Here is a 21,441-nt window from a genome sequence, read left to right as displayed (position 1 = left end):
CAGGCCAACACTCTATTCACTGAGCCAAACCTGCTAGGGTTCGGTAAAATAGTTCTAACTGCCTAAAATACCACCATTGGTATTATATACCAGCAATTTATACCTCTCTATTAACATGAATCCTCTTTTAGCCGAGACTGGTTTGGCTCAATGAATAGAGCGTCGGCTTGGGGACCGAAGGGACCCGGGTTCGATTCCGGTCAAGGGCATGTACCTTGGTTGCGGGCATATCCCCAGTGAGGGGTGTGCAAGAGGCAGCTGATCGATGACTCTCTCTCATCAATGTTTCTAGCTCTCTATCTCTCTCCCTTCCTCTCTGTACAAAATCAATAAAATATATTTAAAAAAAAAATGAATCCTCTTTTAAAATAGCATATATCACTCCCAAACATTAAGTTATCAATAATAAATATTTTAGTATGAATTCATTTGTCAGTAAGCTGAGAACAAACACTTAGGAAATAAGAATTTTGGTTAATGTTGGGGAGTGAGGAAAAGAAAAAAGATAATTTTGGAGTCTGCCAGCGTGGCTCAGTGGTTGAGTGTTGACCTATGAACCAGAGGTCATGATTCAATTTCCAGTGAGAATTGCTAGCTCAATCCCAGTGTGGGGCATGCAGTAGGCAGGCAATCAGTGATTCTCTCTCATCATTGATGTTTGTATCTTTCTCTCCCTCTCCCTTCTTCTCTGAAATCTATAAAAACATTTTTAAAAAAGAGATAATTTTGGAACACAGAGTGGGTTAAGTATACATGCAGTTCTATAGTAGACAAAATCAGGGAACAGGTTACCTGTAATATTGATTGGTAGGAAAAGGACGAGATTGAGAAAGGAAAACAATTAGCACACCAAAGATTATCTTTCTCTACTAGAGTATTATTTGAGAGTCATTAGAGAAACCACACCCAGCAGGTAAGGGGTGGGCATATGCATACATTGTTGGTGAGTATGAACCGGCACCATCTTTCTGGAAGATAATCTAGAAATACATATTACCTACTTCAAAATTCTTTATACTCTTTGATCTGGCAATTTTACTCCTTGACATTTATTTTATTATATTTTTTAAATATATTTTTATTGATTTCAGAGAAGAAGGAAGAGGGGGAGAGAGAGAATCATGGATCAGCTGCCTCTTGCAAGTCCCCCACTGGGGATAGAGTGCACAACCTGGGCATGTGTCCTTGACCAGAATGGAACCTGAAACCTTTCAGTTAGCAAGCAGACGCTCTATCCACTGAGCCAAACCAGCTAGGGCCTCCTTGACATTTAGCCTAAAGAAATTATTATGTCAAAAAACAGGTGACTTGGCAGAAACCAAAATGGTGGCATAGGTAATCACCTATACTTGCTACCTCTCACAACCACATCAAAACCATAAATAAACGACAGAAAAACTACCACCCAGAACCGCGGGAAAGCTGGCTGAGTAGAAATTCCACAACTAGAGAGGTGAAGAAAGCTCACTGAGACCAACTGGTAAGAAGTACGGAGGCACTGAAAGTGCTGCACCTGGATGTGCTGCTTTTTAAATATATATTTTATTGATTTTTTACAGAGAGGAAGGGAGAGAGATAGAGAGCTAGAAACCTCGATGAGAGAGAAACATCGACCAGCTGCCTCTTGCACACCCCCTACTGGGGATGTGCCCGCAACCAATGTACATGCCCTTGACCGGAATCGAACCTGGGACCTTTCAGTCCGCAGACCGACGCTCTACCACTGAGACAAACCGGCTTCGGCTGGATATGCTGCTTTTTAAACAGAGAGGGAGATACAAGCTCCCGCTTGCTTTGAATTCCAGTTCGGGGGAGATTTTGGGGGACTCAAACATATACGAAGAGAAACTGGACTGTCTGGCATCAGGACAGGAACGAGAGGGCAGCTTACTCTTATAGGTGCTCACAGAGATCACTGTTCCTGCATGGCAAGGGGGTCGGGGGCATGTGGGACTAGGAGAACCAGGGACTTCTCCAGTTTAGGGCAGCCATTGCTGTTTGATCCCCCTGGTGATTCCCAGAGACCCTGTCCCACCCAATTTACAACTACACCCAAGCTGTGAGCAGCAGCTTTTGCATATGAATGACCTGTTCCTTTGTCTAAAACAAACTGCAGCTGGGTCAGAGAGCCCCAGAGATTCCAAAAGAAGGCACACTACCTGGCAGCAGCAGCCGGCCTTGCTTCACAGCTGGGCCTTGTCTGGGAATTTCCAAACCCCATACAAAGAGGAGGAATATGCAGCTGTCTCTGTAGCCCCTGCTGGGCGGTCCCAAACAGTGTCTGACCTTGCACCTCCTTGGAGATCAAAGAGCCAGTATACGCAGTAGTTGGAGTGAGACCATATTGGATTACAACTCTTTTTTTTTTTAAGTTTATTTATTTTATTATTATTTTTTAATATATATTTTATTGATTTTCCATAGAGAGGAAGGAAGAGGGATAGAGAAACATTGACCAGCTGCCTCCTGCACACCCCCTACTGGGGATGTGCCCACAACCAATGTACATGCCCTTGACCGGAATCGAACCTGGGACCTTTCAATCCCCAGACCGACACTCTATCCATTGAGCCAAACCGGTCTCGGCGGATTACAACTCTTTACATCCATAAGAGACACACTCAAGGGGCAGACCCAGTGAGCACCAAAGCCCCACTGAAGCATAAGGGTGGCTCCTGCACAACAGATCTTCCAGTGTAGATACTGCTTGTCATCATAGCCAATTGGACTGGAGGTCAATTCCTCCCAGTGATATCAACAGCAATCAAGGATTAACTAAAAGACTGTGCAAACAGCCCACAAAGGGGTGCACCAAGAGCATACACCTCAGGTGGCTGGGGAGGCTAAGACAATGGGCCCTATAGGACACCAACCACACAAGGCCACTCTAACAACTTAAGGAGACTTAGCAGCTACCCAGAACATAGAAACTGGGAAGCAGCCAAAATGCAGAGACAAAGCAAAAAGTCACAAATGAAAGAAATGGGTGAAAACAAACTACTGGATATAGAGTTCATAACCACGGTTATAAGGTTACTCAAGAATCTTCTAGAAACCTCCAAGAAATTTAGTGAGACCTTCAAGGATATGAAAAAGAACCAATCAGAAATTAAGCATACACTAATTGAAATAAAAAATAATATACAGAGATCCAACAGCAGACTAGAGAATTCTAAGAATCAAGTCAAAGATTTGAAATTAAAAGGAGTAAAACCAGAAAAGAAAAAAGAATCCAAAAGTATGAAAATAGTGTAAGGAACCTCTGGGACAACTTTAAGCATACCAACATCCAAATTATGGGGGTGCCAGAAGAAGAGAGAGAGCAAGATATTGAAAACCAATTTGAAGAAATAATGACCGAAAACCACTTTCCCTACCTGGTGAAAGAAATAGATTTATAAGTCCAGGAAGCACAGAGAACCCCAAACAAGAGGAATCTAAAGAAGACAACAACAACACATATCATAATTAAAATGCCAAGGGCAAAAGACAAAGAGAATATTAAAAGCAGCAAGAGAAAAATAGTTAGTTACCTATAAGGGAGTACCCATATGACTGTCAGCAGATTTCTCAACAGAAACTATGCAGGCCAGATGGGAGTGGCAAGAAATATACAAAGTGATGAATAATAATAACTTACAACCAAGATTACTCTACCCAGCAAATCTATCATTCAGAATTCAAGGTCAGATAAAGAGCTTCACAAACAAGAAAAAGCTAAAGGAGTTCATTACCACCACCAAACCAGTATTATATGAAATGCTGAAGGGTATTCTCTAAGAAGAGGAAGAAAAAGGTAAAGATAAAAATTATGGCCAAAACTGGTTTGGCTCAGTGGATAGAGCATCAGCCTGCGGACTGAAAGGTCCCAGGTTCAATTCCGGTCAGGGGTATGTACCTTGGTTGCTGGCACATCCCCAGTAGGAGATGATAAGTGCTTTCCTCCAGTCCAATCATCTATCTATAAGTACCTCCAGTCCAATCATCTATCTATTCTCTGCATTTGCGTAACCTGTCAATTACCTTTTCTATTTGGGTTTTCTTCCCTCCATAGTTATTATGATTCTTAAAAAAGTCCCCTCAGTCCCCCCAGGGCCAGCCCAAGATGCAGGCAAACCTCAATGGCAGCTGCCCAGGGTCGCCTGAGGCACAGGTAACCAGGACCGGCTGAGGCTTGCACTGCCAGCAGTGGCAGCAGCAGAGGTGTGATGTGGGCATTGCCTTCCCGGTTGCCGGGTCGCCTCCTGCCCGTGAGGGCTCCTGGACTGTGAAAAGGGGCAGGCCAGGCTAAGGGACACCCCCTCCAGTGCATGCATTTTCATGCACCAGGCCTCTAATATATTATAGATAGAAGTATTAAAGAAGGGCTGACTAAATCTGGGTAGAACTCAGGAATCCTTCATGGAGAAAGTAGTATTCAAATTGGATCTTAGTAGATGAGTGGGGTTAGGAGAAAGATTACACTAGGCTAAGAGGATTATTAATGCAAAATTAAAGGGGCAAATAACACATTGAACATCTAGAAAAGAGCAAGCATTTTGAGGTGGTAGGAGTATAAGACGTAATGTAATTTTTATTGAGCACTACTCATTTACTATGTGCCATGTACTGAGCTACATATTGGGGACTATATTGAAAAGATAAATACAGTCCCTGTCCCTTAAACCTTAAAATCTAATTGGGAAACACATGCAATTATATAATTATAACTGTCATAACTGCTAAGACAGCCCAGCCAGTATGGCTCAGTGGTTGAGTGACAACCTATGAACCAGGAGGTCATGGTTCCATTCCTGGTCAGGGCACATGCCCAGGTTGCAGCTTGATCCCCAGTGGGGGAAATGGAGGAAGCAGCTGATCAATGATTCTCTCTCATTATTGATGTTTTTATCTCTCTCCTTCTGAAATCAATAAAAATATATTTTTAAAATGCTAAGACAAAAAGTTAAAAGTATTGTTGAGTATATATCAGGCAATTTTAACAGTTTGGGAAATCAAGGAAGGGAGTCGGCATTTATTTAAGCTGCAACCTGAAGAATGAATATAAGTTAGAAGGGATAAGGAAAAAATGGAGTTTGCATGATAATCATAGGGAAGAAAAGATGTAAAGACATTAGAGGGAGTGACAGATTTGTGGAATGAAAAGGCCAGTAATAATATTATAGTGATCCAGGGAGAAAAGGTACATAAATGAGGCTAAAGAGGTAGGCAGGGTGTATCATGATCACTGGAGAAAGAAACAGGAATGTAGCAATACAAGCAAGAATTGAAGGTGGCCCTAGCTGGTTTGGTTCAGTGAATAGAGCATCAGCCTGTGGTCTGAAGGGTCCCAGGTTTGATTCTGGTCAAAGGCACATGCCCGGGTTGCAGGTTCGATTCCCAGTAGGGGGCGTGCAGGAGGCAGCCAACTTATGATTCTCTTTCATCATTGATGTTTCTATCTTTCTCACCCTCTTCCTTCCTCTAAAATCAATAAAAACATATTTTAAAAAGGAAAAAGAATTAAAGAAGGCTTGAACTTGGACGGCAATGGAGATAGTAAGATGGATGGAATTAAGACTTATTTTGGAGGGAGAGCAGGTAGAATCTACACTAATAAGAGAAAGACGCAAATTGACCGTGCCTTCGTGACACCCACCAGCCAATCAGGAGTTGGTATGCAAATTAACCCAACAAAGATGATGGGTTAATTTGCATATGAGGCAATGACACAGGCATTCTGCACTGCCCCAGCCACTGTGGGCCTCTGGACAACATGGGAAGGTGGAAAGGCGGCTCTGGATTGGAGCAAAGGCAATGCCAGCAGCTAGGGGAAGGAAGGCCAATTCTTGCACGAATCTTCATGCATTGCACCTCTAGACTGGTATAAAGCAGTAAGGGAGAGGAAAGCACTAAGAAGGCTGTTCAGGTTGTCATGAAAACTGTTGGCATAACAGTTGGATAACACCAGAGGGAGTTAAACAATCATTAGTTTAGTTTAGGATATGTTGATTTTGAAGTGTCTTGAGACACTGAAGTAGAAATGAATGATGAGTAGTCTCTTGGACTTAGATTTGGACCTCAAAGAATCATTATAAAATTAGAATGTGTCAGCATGGAACTGGATAAAATGACTTAAGGAGAAAGCAGAATTTTGGAGAACTCAGTTAGAACTGAGCCCTGAATAACTAAACTACTAGTTAAAGATCAGGTTCAAGAGAATAGACAGTAAAGGAAACTAAGCAGCAGCAGCCAGCATACTAGGAAGGAAAGAAGTATGATAGCAGCCAAGGAAAAAGAGCATTTTTGAGAGTCAATAGTTCCTGTATCAAATATAGCAAACCCTCCATTTTGCAGACCTCAATATAACAGACTTCGGATTTAACGGACAAAATTTCTGGTGTGTATGTCATATGTGAAAATTAACACCTTGTTAGTTTTAAAAGGACTTTACCCAAGATTTGCTTATAATTAAATTAACAGGTTATTTTGTTGTTGTTGTTGTTGTTTTATATATATATATATATATATATATATATATATATATATATATATATATATATATTATTGATTTTGTACAGAGAGGAAGGGAGAGAGATAGAGAGTTAGAAACATACTGGGGATATGCCCGCAACCAAGGTACATGCCCTTGACCAGAATCGAACCCGGGACCCTTCAGTCCCCAAGCCGACGCTCTATCCACTGAGCCAAACCGGTTTCGGCTGTTGTTGTTGTTAATTCACTGTTTCTGTTTATTTGTTTGTTTTTGTTAATCCTCACAAGAGGATATTTTTTCATTGCTTTTCAGAGAGTGGAAGGGAGGGAGGAAGGGAGGAACAAAGAGCAAAAGAGAGAAACATGAATGTGAGAGATACTTCGCCTGGTTGCCTTCCCACACACACCCCAAGTAGGGGATGGGGAGCAAACCCACAACCCAGGCATATGACCTTGACTGGAATTGAACCCAAGACCCTTTGGTGCATGGGCCGACACTGAGCTCATCAGCCAGGGTTAATTCACTGTTATTTTTTTAAAAAATTTTTATTGGTTTTTCATAGAAAGGAAGGGAAAGAGATAGAGAGTTAGAAACATCGATCAGCTGTCTCCTGCACACCTCCTAAGGGATGTTCCTGCAACCACGGTAAATGTTGTTGACAGAAACTGAACCTGGAACCATTCAGTCTATAAGTCGATGCTCTGTCCACTGAGCCAAACCGGTAAGGGCATTCACTGTTATTTTTAACAAATTTTAGCGAATAGGTCTTACGTTGGAAAAAACACTGTAGTAATTTTGCTGACATAAATATTACATAGCTACAACTAATGTCTATATATTTAAATCCAAGAGTCATGAATCATAAATAGTGGTCAGTGAATGATTATCACTTGATCATAGGGTGTACACTGAGTGAGAGGTAACTGGTTCTGTTGTCTCATAATATGACTTTCTGCAACAGTTTTAACATGTTCAGGCCAATGATATTCTGATACACATTAAGCCATGCCCCAGCCATGTGCATTTGTTTACTCGTGGTAACTGGTGAATGAATGCATTTATTAGACCTATTCAGTATAAATTTAAAATTATAGTAATACATATAAAAAGCTTTTCTGTGAAATTAAACATTTCATACACACTTAATTTTAATTATACAACTACATCTACATATGTAAAACCTGATTAATTTGTCAATATTTTAACCTGCACTTGGAAAAAGTACTTTATTATATAATAGACTTTCAGTTTTAATAGATACTCCCTTGCCCAAATTTAGCCCATTACATGGAGGTTTTACTATACTGATTTGAGAACTGAAATGTACAACCTTGTTGCTAAATATGAACCCAAAAAATGGTATCTTACCTAATAAAAGAGTAATATGAAAATTACCATTACTCTGCTCCACAAGCCACGCCCACAAGCCACACCTACAAGGCCATCAGAGCGCGTATGCAAATTAACCCCAACAAAGATGGCTGCAGCCACAGAGGCTTGGGTTTCTCCAGCAATGGAAGAAGCCAAGCTTTCTACCTGTCCTAGCAGGCCTAAGCCTCTACTCTAGGCTACAAATTTCAATTATAGAAAGTAAACAAATCCAAACAGAAACGGCTGCCGCCATGGATCAAGCAGAAGGCTTGGCTCCACTCTAGGCTACAAAGTTTTAATTGTAGAAGGTAAATATATCCTAGATACCAGGGCCCCCGATTGGGTCACTGGGGGGCATGGCCAGCTTGCAAACCACTATAGGCCCCTCACTCGGGCCGTCCCATGCTCTAAGGGAACCCCCACCCTGATCCAGGACTCCCTTCATGTCAAACCAGCTGGCCCCCACCCATGCACTATCCTATCTAATAAAAGAGTAACATGTGGATTGACCATCACTCCAATACACAATATGGCTGCCCCCATGTGCTCAAAGATCCTGCCCCTATGTGGACATAAGATGGCCAGCAGGGAAGGGCAGTTGAGAGGGGACCATGCCTGCAAGGGACGGCAGTTGAAGGCAATCAATCCTGCAGGAAAGGGCAGTTAGGGGTGACCAGGCCAGCAGAGGAGGGAAGTTAGGGGTGACCAGGCTGGCAGGGGAGCAATTAGATATCAATCAGGCTGGCATGGGAGTGGTTAGGGGGTGATCAGTCTGGCAGGCAAAAGAGGTTAGGGGCAATCAGGAAGGCAGGCAGGTGAGCAGTTGGGAGCCAGCAGTCCTGGATTATGAGAGGGATGTCTGACTGCCCATTTAGGCCCGATCCCACCCACCTGACAGTCAGACATCCCTTAAGGTCCCAGATTGGAGAGGGTGCAGAGTGGGCTGAGGGACAACCCTCTGCCCCCGTGCATGAATTTCGTGCACCAGGCCTTTAGTATATAGTATATTATGATAAGATCAGAAGCCAAAACTGGAGTGAATGCTAAAACAAGAACATGGAAGGCCCTGAATACTAGGGGTTTGGGATTATACCTTGTCAGCAAAGGGGAACTGCTAAAATTCTGAAGAGTATCTGATCTATGCTTTACAAAACTCTAACAAGAATAAGAACAGGTTGGAAAGAGAAGCTAAGAAAATGGTTAATTAGAAAGCTTCTTTAGGAGTCCATGAAAATAAATTTAAAAAATAGAAATGAAAAAGTTGACTTTTTACCTTGCTTTTCAAAGAGGAGTTTGAGTACGATAATACTTTTTCTGGGCTCTTAGATTTTTCTATTTTCCCAGGTTTCTCAGAAGACTCTTTATAATCATTTGAAGACTTCTGGGATTTGTCCAAAATGTTAATTCCCAGGATCTGAGCCACTTTGTCCAGTTCAGATTGCTTCTTTTCGGCCTCTTCTGCCTCTTGTCGAAGTTCTGCAATATCCTTCATAATGTTATCCTGAAGCCGACTCACTTCCACCAGGAGAGGGTCTTTGTGGCCATCCTTCTCCCTTCGTTTCTTGCGCAGCATTTCCCCTGAGTAGTCAAATGTCAATAGAAAGAAACACAAAGAAAGTAAGTTAAGACATTATTTTTCAGTCATTAGTAGTAAACTCTCAAGACTTTATGGTCATGACATTTTCTCCCATAAAACTTTTAAAAAGCAAGTGGAACTCTCCTTCTCCATGAACTGGTTTAGGTGAAGCTGCTATGGAGGTAAAGCTGCTATGGAGTGATTACATTATCTTTCATGCAGGGGTTATTAGCTAATGAATCCTCAGACTGCCTTCAGGGCTCCATGAATCCCCAAAATGGTATATATAAATTTGTGTGCATATGTCTCTAAAAAGGTTAATAAATGATGTAACTATGAATCCAGAGGCTGTCCTCTCCAAAGGAAAGAATTATTCAGAGAGCAAAAATTAGTCACAAATTTTACTTTATCTGATTTAAGGATCTTTCACCAATGCCTACATTGAGTTTTAAGCTTTTCTTCAGGCTCACTTAATGTTATCTCCTATCCAAATGGCAGGACCTGATGAATTAATCCTCACAGGATTAATAACTAAGATTTTTATCCTTAAATAGTTCAAACCAAAACAGAAGAAATATCTTCTCACACTCTAATTTTCCGTGCTATCACCAAGCTATAATATTTAGAAACCTTTTTATATTCTTTCTTTGGGGTATATATTGATTCTCAAAAGCATAGATGAAGAGAAGAAATCAAAAGAGATATCATGGGCCTTGGCTGGTGTGGCTCTCAGTTGTTGAGTGCTGTCCCATGCACCAAAGGGTCAGGGTTCATGTACTTGGTTGCAGGCTTGATTCCCAGCCCCCATCGGGGCATGTGCAGGAGGCAACCAATCAATGTGTCTCTCTCACGTTGATGTTTCTCTCTTTTCCTACCCCCCCTCCCACTCCTTTCCACTCTTATAAATCAATGGAAAAAATATCCCTAGGTGAGGAAAAGGAAGGAAGGAAGGAAGGAAGGAAGGAAGGAAGGAAGGAAGGAAGGAAGGAAGGAAGGAAGGAAAGAAAAGAGGTATCATGTAACATCTTTTTGGGCCAAAAAGTAAGAAAGTACTCAAAAAAATGATGAGGACATATTAAAAGAACACAGAGTCAACCTAAAGGGGTCCCACTGGCCAAAACTGGGGCAATTTGAGTATAAAATAAATATTGATAGCATTTTATTATAATTTATTGAATGGAGAATCCATAAGTTCACACTGATATGAATAGATAAATAAATGGAGAAGGAGAGGTGGGTGGAAAGCTCCTCCTAGCAACAGAAAGTCAACTAATAAAGAAAGAATGATGAAATTAGAAAATCGCTAACAACTATCATAATATCAACTCATTCAGACAAGAATATCAATAAATGCTAGAAGGCAGAAGTTTGAGGAGCAACTGAATACTTACATAGTCTCAAAGTATTTTCCCTATAAGATTAAAAAGGATTAAAAAGGATTAAATAGTAACTTTACAGTGGAGAAACCTGGCAGACACCACCTTAACCAAATAATCAAAGATGATATCAACAGTAATGGGATAAACAAACACTAGATATGAACTCAGCATCACTTCTGTGATGTTCCTGCCAAAAATTCATAACCTAAGCCGAAACCAGTTTGGCTCAATAGACAGAACGTCAGCCTGCGGACTGAAGGGTCCCAGGTTCGATTCTGGTCAAGGGCATGTACCTAGGTTGTAGGCACATCCCCAGTGGGGGGTGTGCAGGAGGCAGCTGATCGATGTTTCTTTCTCATCAATATTTCTAACTTTTTATCTCTCTCCCTTCCTCTCTGTAAAAAATTAATAAAATATATTTTTAAAAATTCATAACCTTAATAAACATCAGACAAAACAAAATTAAAGGACTACAAAATATGACCTCTTCTCTTCTAAAATGTCTATATCATGAAATAAAAAGATTCAGAAATTGTTAAAGATTAAAGGAGATTAAAAGAACATGACTGTGGCCGGCACCGATTTGGCTCAGTGGATGGAGCATCAGCCTGCGGACTGAAAGGTCCCGGGTTCGATTCCGGTCAAGGGCATGTACCTTGGTTGCAGGCACATCCCCAGTGTAGGGTGTGCAGGGGGCAGCTGGTCGATGATTCTCTCTCATCGATGTTTCTAACTCTCTATCCCTCTCTCTTCCTCTCTGTGAAAAATCAATAAAATATATTTAAATAAATAAATAAATAAATAAAAGAACATGACTGTGGAATGCAATGCATAACCTTGCATATCATTTTGCTTTAGGACATTATTGGACAACTGGTAAAATATAAATAATATCAGCAGATTATTATTTCTGCTAATTTCCTAATTTTTGGTAAATGTATTATGGTTATGCAAGTCAATTATTTATTGTTAGGAGATACTAAAAATTACAAACACACATAGATTGATAGAAGGGAAATAAGGATAGAGCAAATACAATAAAATGCTAATAATGATGGAGAATACCTGTTAATTATTTACACTACAATTACCGTATATCTTTTTCATAAATCTATCTCAAAAAAAATTTTTTTAAGTGAGACTTTAGGTCACTAAACCTGTTTGAGAGTCCCCAGAGATCTTCATTTGGGTCTCTTACTCAAATTACTCCTAAAAGGCAGTCATACAAAGCAGTGTCTGATACCTTGTTGTTTATGAAGTCGCTCCAACTCAGTCCTGAGATAGTACATTTTCTTCTGGCGAGCTTCCCGGTCACTCTTTAGTTTTTCCCTCTCTTCAATAACCTGCAAAGTAAAAAATGGTAAGAGTGCTTCAGCCTCCAACATCTTCCCTTTCTTACTGCACTCGTCCATAGCCTTCATGCTAGGTAGTATCTGAATGTAATAATCAAAAAGCCTATACAGAGAGGCTCTGACTTTATAGTAAAGATCATCTTTTATTCTGATCCAAATTCCAGAACTGAATTAGCCTTTCCAGAGCTACATTGCCCAAAAAGTATTATTTCTATGCAAAAAGCATTACACTATTAATTTTAACCTAACACTACTGACAGCAATTGCTAGATAGTAGCTCTAAACCCAAAAAGAACCACCAAGGAAACTAATCTGTATTGTGGGCGAAGCACATATACCATTTTATTTAATCTTTATGACATTATCCCTGTTTTGCAATAAGAAAATTGAATTGTGAAAGATTAAGTAACATATCAGGGTCATACAGTAAGAGCATTTAATATCTAGGTATAAATGACCTAAAGTTCATGATCTTTCAACTATTTTACTACCATCTAGTGGGGGGGGGAAACAAATATGGCTTGTCCATAATGGGCAAGTGTGAAAAACCTGTTATTATAAACCTTGACTTAAGTGCTAGATTCTTAAAGGGAAAGTGCTTAATCTAGCCCTAACTGGTTTGGCTCAATGTATAGAGTATGGATCTGTGGACTGAAGGGTCCCAGGTTCAATTCTGGTCAAAGACATATACCTCGGTTGCAGATCCTCTGGTCAGGGCATGTGCAGAAGGCAACCAATTGATGTCTCTCTCTCACACTGATGTTTCTGTCTTTGCCCCTCCCTTTCACTCTCTCTAAAAATCAATGGAAAAATATCCTCAGGTGAAAACTAAAAAAAAAAAATCACTCAGTCTCCAAGCAGTGTCTCTGTAGTCTTAAGTTTTATCTTTTTTGAACCTATCCTCCTTGCCCAAAAGATTGCAACAAAATGAAAATTCAGGGTATCCAAGTACAATGGAAAATTAAGATAATTATTATTTATTTTTTTTTTTTTGTCTTCTCAAGGATTAGCTAAATTTCTTCTAAACTGGGAGAAAAAAAAAAAAAAAAAATGATGCCAAAACCAGTTTGGCTCAGCGGAGAGTCGGCCTGCAGACTGAAAGGTCCCAGGTTTAGTTCCGGTCAAGGACATGTACTTTGGTTGCGGGCACATCCCCAGTGGGGGGTGTGCAGGAGGTGCCTGATCTATGTTTCTCTCTATCAATGTTTCTAATTCTCTATTCCTCTCTCTTCCTCTCTGTAAAAAATCAATATATATATATTTTTTTTTTCTTTTCTTTTTTTTTTTTTTTCTTTTTTTTTTTTCTCCTCAGGTATTATTTTATTAGCAAATCAAATGTATACAAATGTATTACATTTTTGTGTTTCTAATCAAAGTGTGTTATTAGTTTTTAAGGACCTTTGAAATTAACAATATGTATCAATTTTTCCATCCAAAATTCTTCTACTTAGAATTGTATGCCCCTACAAAATTTTTACCTATTGCCTTAAAACATCTAGAATTGTATCTTTAACACAGCCACTGCTTCCATCTTACAGCCTAGGAACCCCATGAACCTTGAGTAAAAAAAATACTGCTTTAAAAAAAAAAGTGTCATAAAATAATGTGATTCCTAGATCTAAAATAAACCAGAACATGCCAAAACCGGTTTGGCTCAGTGGTGGAGCGTCGGTCTGCGGACTGAAAGGTCCCGGGTTCGATTCCGGTCAGGGGCATGTACCTTGGTTGTGGGCACATCCCCAGTGGGGGGTGTGCGGGAGGCAGCTGGTCGATGTTTCTCTCTCATCGACGTTTCTAGCTCTCTGTCTCTCTCCCTTCCTCTCTGTAAAAATCAATAAAATATATATATTCAATATATATATATATATTTTAATATATATTTTATTGATTTTACACAGAGAGGAATTGAGAGGGACAGAGAGTTAGAAACGTCGATGAGAGAGAAACATCGACCAGCTGCCTTCTGCACATGGGGTGTACCCACAACCAAGGTACATGCCCTTGACCGGAATCGAACCTGGGACCTTTCAGTCCGCAGGCCGATGCTCTACCCACTGAGCCAAACCGGTCCCAGCAATAAAATATCTTTTTATAAAAAAAATAATAATAAAATAAAATAAACCAGAACAAGAAAAATTTATTTCTTGGTTTAACTGATGAGCAACAACTATTTATTAGATATTGACCCCCCATAATCATTATAGGAAAACGATCCAAAACTTAGTAGGGTGAAAAAATAGATTTACCTATCTTTTTTTTTAAGAGTTTATTAGTGAAGCAGTGAGACTGCGAGTGGCTACTCCACAGATAGAACAGCTGAAATATAAGATTTATTGATCCTCCTTCAGATAATCCAATTTTGGTTCATCACTCTCTAATGAGGTCATATTGAAGATTTCAAGGCTCCCGGCTCCTATCCCTAAGTGTTCTAAAACAAATAATTGAATAAAGAAATAAACGTAAAATAGAAAAAAGCCTAGCAATTATTGGAATCTAGAACCAGACTTTAGTTTAGTCTTAATGACAAAACATGTGAGAAAAAGAGGAGGTATATATATATTACTTAGGGTGATGACAGCAGCCTCTAAAGAACTTAAAAGTAAGTTTTTTCAGCTCCTTCTAAAAGACAAATACAAATTTATATTAAAATAAAAGACTCAGGCGCAGGATCCCCAAAGTTAATATTCACCTTCTGCTTCTGGGAAGCACGATTCTTCTCATCAGAGATCTTTTCCGGATTATATCTTATGAGCGGTGGGATAGACACCTGGACAGGCACTTGGGCAACAGGAATTGAGCCTAACACTGACTTTTCCTTCTTGGGTTTAGCAGGAGTCACAGTGGGGATCACACGGAGATTGGGCCGGCTACGAGTAGCTTGTTTGGTAACTGGCATCACCCTGTGTGGCTCAGGTAGAAGGTGCTTTGATGGTTGAGAGGTGGGGTACATGGGCCACCTTGAGGTTGCATATGCCATGTAATGCCTATAGGCATCAAAGGAAGCAGGGGGAATGGCAAGACCCTGGTAATTTGAAGGTATCCGAGCTGCAGAGAACTGAGAAGTCCTTGGCACATGAAAATGTGATAAAGAAGCAGAGTGTGGAAGTCTAATTGAGGCAGACGGGGCTGATGACAACAGGCACCTGACTGCAACAGATGACTGAAACCCACTGCCAACCATCTCAGGTCCTGCAATATGGCCCATTGGATGGTCAGACTTTAGGAATGGGGAACTGTTTTTTGTAATCAGGTAAGGATCCATAGGGGAGACTGGATGTGGATGGGACACCTCTGGGGAGTGAGTATTGCTATGGCGTGCCTCTTTATTCTCCAATTTGTGAGGATCTGAAGAATGTTGATCAGCTGAAAAATAGTGGTCAACTGAGGAACAGCGGTCTGCTGAAAAGTGCCTGTCAACTGAGGAACGGCGGTCAGTGGAGGAACGTGATGGTTTCTTGCCATGAAGTCGTTCCTGGGTACGTGCAGCCAGTTGACTAATCTCTGTTACCCCAATATCTAGGCCTATGGCCTTGAGCAAATCATGAATTTTGGCATATTCTGGATTGGTCTCTTCTATTGATTCTATCTTTACAGCTGGAGCTGAAGAAGGCAGGGAGCTTGGTTTCTGCCTCATAACTTCACTATCAGAGCTCCCAAGGGGCTTTGGTGGAGATTCTGCCTTTAAATCCTCTTCTTCATCTCCATAGAGAAATTTCTCCTCATCCTCTATGTCAGGAAAGCTATGTTGCTTTTTTTCCTGGGTACTGGTAGAATCTGCCAAAATGCTCAGAATGCGGGAAAAACCACTGCCATCCTGGCTAGCTCTCTCATGGGGCAGCAAGAAGTCTGTGTGTCGCTCAGGTCCCTCAGCCTTCATATCAGGTTTCTCTTCGTGGCACAGAAAACTTCCAAACTTCTCTCTGAGAGGACTGTTGTCCTTGGATATCCCAGGAAGAGGATCCCATTGATAGAGATTGCCCTGAGGTTCCTTCAGGGTTGTCTCTACCAGAGTCCCCTTGTTGTTTTCAATCTCTGAAGCAAAAGCAGCAATAGCACCACTCAGTGGAACAGATGGGTGTCCAGAGAAGAGAGGATGATCCTCGCTGGAGCCAGTACTGCTCGAAAAACTCTCAAGCTGCAAAGACAAACAGTGAATTTAGCTCATATGCAAGAAACTCATAAAACTAGCAACTGAAGTACTTAGATGCTTTGTTATTCTTGAATTAATAGGAGAAAGAGAAGTATGAGGTGAGATACAGTATCCTTAGCCAGGTTCAAGATTTGGGTCCCCATCTCTCCAGATGTTTCTGTTATGACAAGGAGAAACAGGAAATAAGGCAGATTTGATTGAATTCTCCCTTTTGCTCATTTGTTGCAATCCTTATCAAGGAATTTGAATTCAAAAGAACTTTAGAGATGTCCTAGCTTACTTGTTTTCTATGAATTCCAAAAGAAAAGAAAAAACACATAAAAATAGAGCTGCTTTGGTTTAAGTGGAGTTTGGAAACTTTGAAATACTAACTGATCAGCCTTCCCTTGCTTCCCTAAGTGCCCTTAGGCACCTCTTCAAAAACCTTTAGCTCTTAAAAGGACAGCTAAAAGCTAGTACTTATTCCTGACCATCTTTTTATAGGTGAAGAAAAAATATCAAGGCCCAGAATGGTGAGAACTTGTCTAAAAATCACACAGCAAATTGGTGGCAGAGTTCAGAATCACCTGATTTTTGGTCTAGTGTCCTACCACTCATATATTTTGTTTTCTCTCTAAAGAGAGATGAGATGCCTGGCTGATGTGGTTGAACCATGAACCAGGTGGTCACGGTTAGATTCTGAGTCAAGGCACATACATGCCTGGGTTGAAAGCTTGAGCCCCAATAGAGGGCATGCAGAAGGCAGCAGATCAATGTCTGTCTCTGTCTCTCTCATCAATGTTTCTCTCTATCCCTCTTCCTTCCTTTCAATTAAAAATTAAAAAAGAGAGATAAGGAAAATTCAGATCAACTCCTTCCTTTGCTTCAAGCTTCATTTCCAAAAAATAATTAAAGATTCTTACAGGGCTACCCAATTTAGAGAAATAGATATAATGAATAGTCTCTACATGTCTATTTAGTAATATATGACAGGAGAGCGCTCTACTGATGCATTATGAGACATACAGTTTCCTTTGGAGAGTTCTGAAAGGTGCAGCTCATAGGCATAACAATGTTGGTCCAGCACATGTTACAATGATGCCTAGGGACAGAGCCCCCATGTATTAATAACTAACCAGACTTTAACATATAAAGTAACTAGCAAGAGGCCACAGAAGAAACGAAGCAGAGACCTGCATAGAAGACTCCATGTCCACCTCAATCCGCTTCTTCAGAATCGACTTCTTGGGCATCACAGATACTTCCTCAGGCTGATGTAAAGAATATCCTGGCTCTGATGCTGTTAAGACACCTGATAATCCAGGGATGGGACAGCTTGTATCACCACCATCAACTCCCACCAGCTCCTGACTCAAGTTCCTACTTCGTTCTTCTTCTTCCTCTCGTTTTCGCCTGGCAAGATCCAGCTCTCGAAACTCGGGATCTAGAAACCTAGGGCTTGTGCTCTGTCTATGCTGTCGATAGCTGTGGGTCCCTGATGTAAAATGTGGGTGATCACTTCCCATGCTGTGCATCTTCTCTGTATCATCATAACGGGGCCTTTTGGCCTCCCGGCTCCTTTCCTCGGGTCGTATAGAATAGGAGCTTTTGAATTTGTCTCTACTCCGTTCTGTTCCATGCAACAACTCATCATGACAACTGATATGGGGACTATAATCAGAATGACGCAGGAAACTTTCTCTTGTTTGGTAGTCCTCATCAAGCTGTCCCAAGAAGGGACTGAGAGGCCCCTCCTCCTGGGAAATATATCGTTCAAGATCTCGAGTGCATTGGGAGCTTCCAGTGAAGACAGAATCATCAGTCAAGTCATCCCTGAGGAAAGAGACAAGACTTACTAAATACAATAGACTTGGAAAGAGCAAGACCAGACAAGGCTAAGAAACTGATATTCCACAAGGATGCTACAGAATGCTTAGGACAAAAGACAATAATCATGAAGTCCAAGAACAAATCTCTAAATATACATGGAACATTTCCCCTCTCTTTCACCTGGGGCAGACCCAAGAAACTTCAGCCTCTAACCAAGGGGATATATTACTAAATATGTGTGTTTGTGTGTGTGTGTGGGGGGGGGGGGGTTTACTATTGATTTCAGACAGAGGAGGGAGAGGGGGAGAGGAATAGAAGCATCAGTGATGAGAGAGAATCATTGATCAGCTGCCTTCTGCACACCCCCTACTGGCAATAGAACCTGCAACCCAGGCATGTGCCCTGACTGGGAATCAAATTGTGACCTCATGATTTATGGGTCAAGGTTCAACCACTTAGCAACATTGGCTGGGCAAGATATTACTAATCTATGTAACAAAGCTCTTAGGCTGATTTCTTTGACTTGACTTTGGGGGTGTAAAGTATCATGCTAGGTTTTGGGGGACTGAAAACACCACTACCAGACTACAAAGAGCCCTGGATTACAAAACTCTGCAATAGGTAAATTCTAGCTTCTTGCTACTAAAAGTGTGGTTTGAATTAGCAACATCAATATTACCTGAGAACTTTTTAGAAATACAAATTCTCAGGCTCCATTGAGGCCTACTAATCAGAATCTGCATTTAACAATGTCTCCAGGTGATTTGTAAGCACCTTAAAATTTTAAAAACACCAGTTCAAATCACTGATTTTCAAGTTGTGCGCCACAGAGATTCTAAACAGTGCTTAGGAACTACCCAAAAAAGGACATGTACTAGGAAAACAGATTCTGGGCCTCCCACCTCATTGAATAATACTAGCCTCAACTTTATCTGTTTATCTAGTAAAGTTCTGTATAATAATTCACTTGGAAAAGAATTTCACTGTGAGAAAAAAAACAAAAACATTTTTAACTACTGATCTAATTGGTATGATTTTCTCATGAGTTTTAGAAGGCTCTCCAATGCTTTGTTTTGCTGGCTCATAAAACTCCCTCAGCCTATTTTGTTACCCTCTTTCCTGCCTTGCCTGGACAGCCACAAGTACTCTGCCAATCTTGGGCCCAGGAAAGAGTTTGTGATGGTTTGGCTCACTATATATTATATTTCATAGAAATAAACTTTGTGACATAAAGGTAAAAAAAAATATAGGATGGGACATCTGTCCTTTCAGTTCAGAGTTCTATACCACATAAGAGTCCTAATCTTTTTAGGCATTATGGTCAGAGAATTTCTATTGTCCAAAAAATAAAGTTCCTGACTTAAATCACAGATGGAAATAAAGATTCCCTAGCACTTTAAGCATATGACTTTTAAGTAATCTGAATGAAAAACTTACATCATTCAGAGTGAATTATCATCCAAAGGATGTTAATTATTGGTGTCTTCCAGTTTCTGGTAGCTACTCTTGTTTTTTGTGTTTCTAGAAATGACTTTTTCTTTTCTTTTTTTATAGTTTGCTTTCCTGCCTCTGGGACTAAGAACAGTGGTTGGCAAACCGCAGCTTGCAAGCCACATGTGGCTCTTTGGCCTCTTGAGTGTGGCTCTTCCATAAAATACCATGTGCCGGCGCACATGTACAATGCGATTGAAACTTAGTGGTCCATGCTCAGAAGTCGGCTTTTGGCCTGGGCGAGTCTATTTTGAATAAGTGGCGTTAGAACACTCAAGGGGCCAAAGAGCTGCACGTGGCTCTCGAGCTGCAGTCTGCAGACCACTGAGTTAGAATATCAAAGAACTGACTTTTCTTATTCACCAGCCCAGACTTTATTCAAAGCATCAGTCCTGGTTAACAGCTATAAATAACTTTATCACCTCCTCTAAAAGAGTGTCACCTGTGGGAATACAGGTTCCTGTTATTCACCTTCTCCACAATAATCTGAGAAATTTTTAATTCTCCATATAAAATGAAATAGAAAAGGATGGAAATAAACCAAGGACAATCTCTGAAATCAAATTTAACTAAAGTAAAATACTTTACTTTGTAGGTTTGTCAGCCATGAACCCCCTATTTCCAGAAAGTATTGTCCATGATGTGAGTCACTCCATTGCTAAAATACTACCTACCATGTAAGAGTTTCTGATATTAGTGAAGGGGGAAAAAACACAGGCTCTGTGAGTAGTAGCAAAGCCATCCATGCTCCCACATTCAGCTCCCCACTAGAACTACTACATGTCACCATCAAATGGCATACTAACCCAAGATCTAATCAAGCACTAAATACCAAGAAGCTAGAAATGAGATGACTCTCAGAAAGTCTCATTCCAGACTCGCAATCTCCATAAAAAGGAGGCCAAAAAACAATGAAGGCATAGAAAGAGTAAAAAAAAAAAAAAATTATGTAAATATAGGCAGAAATCAAGTTGCTTATTATATGTTCCTATCCTCCTTCCCTAGGTCTCCCAAAGGATAAGTGGAAAAACTGACTGTAATAAAACTTAGCCCTATAGCTCAGAATAGTCCAGTGACAGACTCTCTATAAAAGCTTTGGTTAAGACCAATTCTTTCCTAAAGTAAGTTCTGTTTATTTAAAAAAATTGATTGTTGGGTGTGGGTGATGGACACATGGGGCTTCACTGTACTATTCTCTTTACTTGTTTTTGCACTTACAAATTCCATTAAACAAATTAAAATTCAGCCCTAACTGATTTTGCTCAGTGGGTAGAGCATCAGCCTGCAGACTGAAGTGTCCCAAGTTCAATTCCGGTCAAGGGCATGCACGTTGGTTGTGGACACATCCACAGTAGAGGGTATGCAGGAGGCAGCTGATCAATGTTTCTCTCTCATCGATGTTTCTAACTCTCTATCCCTCTCCCTTCCTCTCTGTAAAAAATTAATTTAAAATACATATTTTTAAAATCATATACAGCTCAGCCAATGTGGCTCAGTGGTTGAGCATCCACCCAGGAGCCAAGAGACTGCAGTTCAGTTCCTATGCCCAAGTTGTGGGCTCAGTCCCCAGAAGTGGGTATGCAGGAGGCAGCCAATAATGATGTTTCTCTCTCATTTATGTTACTACCTCTCTATCGCTCTCCATTCCTTTCTCTCTAAAAAATCAATAAAAACATGTTTATGTCCACAAATAAATTTATACACCAATGTTCATAGCACTATTTATATATACATATACATACACACACACACACACACACACACACACACAAAAAAAGCCTAAGTGATTGAACAACCAGTCACTATGTCTCACACTGACCACCAGGGGGAAGAGGCTC

At 40.6% G+C, this 21,441-nt stretch overlaps 1 protein-coding gene across 5 annotated transcripts in view; it reads right to left on the bottom strand.

Moving 5' to 3' along the window:
• Positions 1-21,441, bottom strand: part of ZNF318 (zinc finger protein 318) — a 35,002-nt gene that overhangs the window by 6,709 nt on the left and 6,852 nt on the right. For all 5 annotated transcript variants that reach the window (XR_006740099.1, XM_036415363.2, XM_036415362.2 and 2 more), the window contains exons 3-6: positions 17,476-18,115; positions 14,843-16,288; positions 12,045-12,144; positions 9,120-9,424 (exon numbers count right to left, since the gene is read on the bottom strand). Coding sequence is in view for 4 of the 5 variants with exons in the window: in XM_036415363.2 (XP_036271256.1) it covers positions 9,120-9,424; positions 12,045-12,144; positions 14,843-16,288; positions 17,476-18,115 (2,491 nt within the window). In the remaining variant the exon portion in view is untranslated. The remainder of the gene's footprint in view (positions 1-9,119; positions 9,425-12,044; positions 12,145-14,842; positions 16,289-17,475; positions 18,116-21,441) is intronic.

This window comes from Pipistrellus kuhlii, unplaced genomic scaffold (genome assembly GCF_014108245.1).
Source record: "Pipistrellus kuhlii isolate mPipKuh1 unplaced genomic scaffold, mPipKuh1.p scaffold_m20_p_5, whole genome shotgun sequence".
Lineage (NCBI taxonomy): Eukaryota > Metazoa > Chordata > Mammalia > Chiroptera > Vespertilionidae > Pipistrellus > Pipistrellus kuhlii.
The sequence above is the reverse complement of the archived record's forward strand: the minus strand, read 5'-3'. Positions and strand labels throughout refer to the sequence as shown.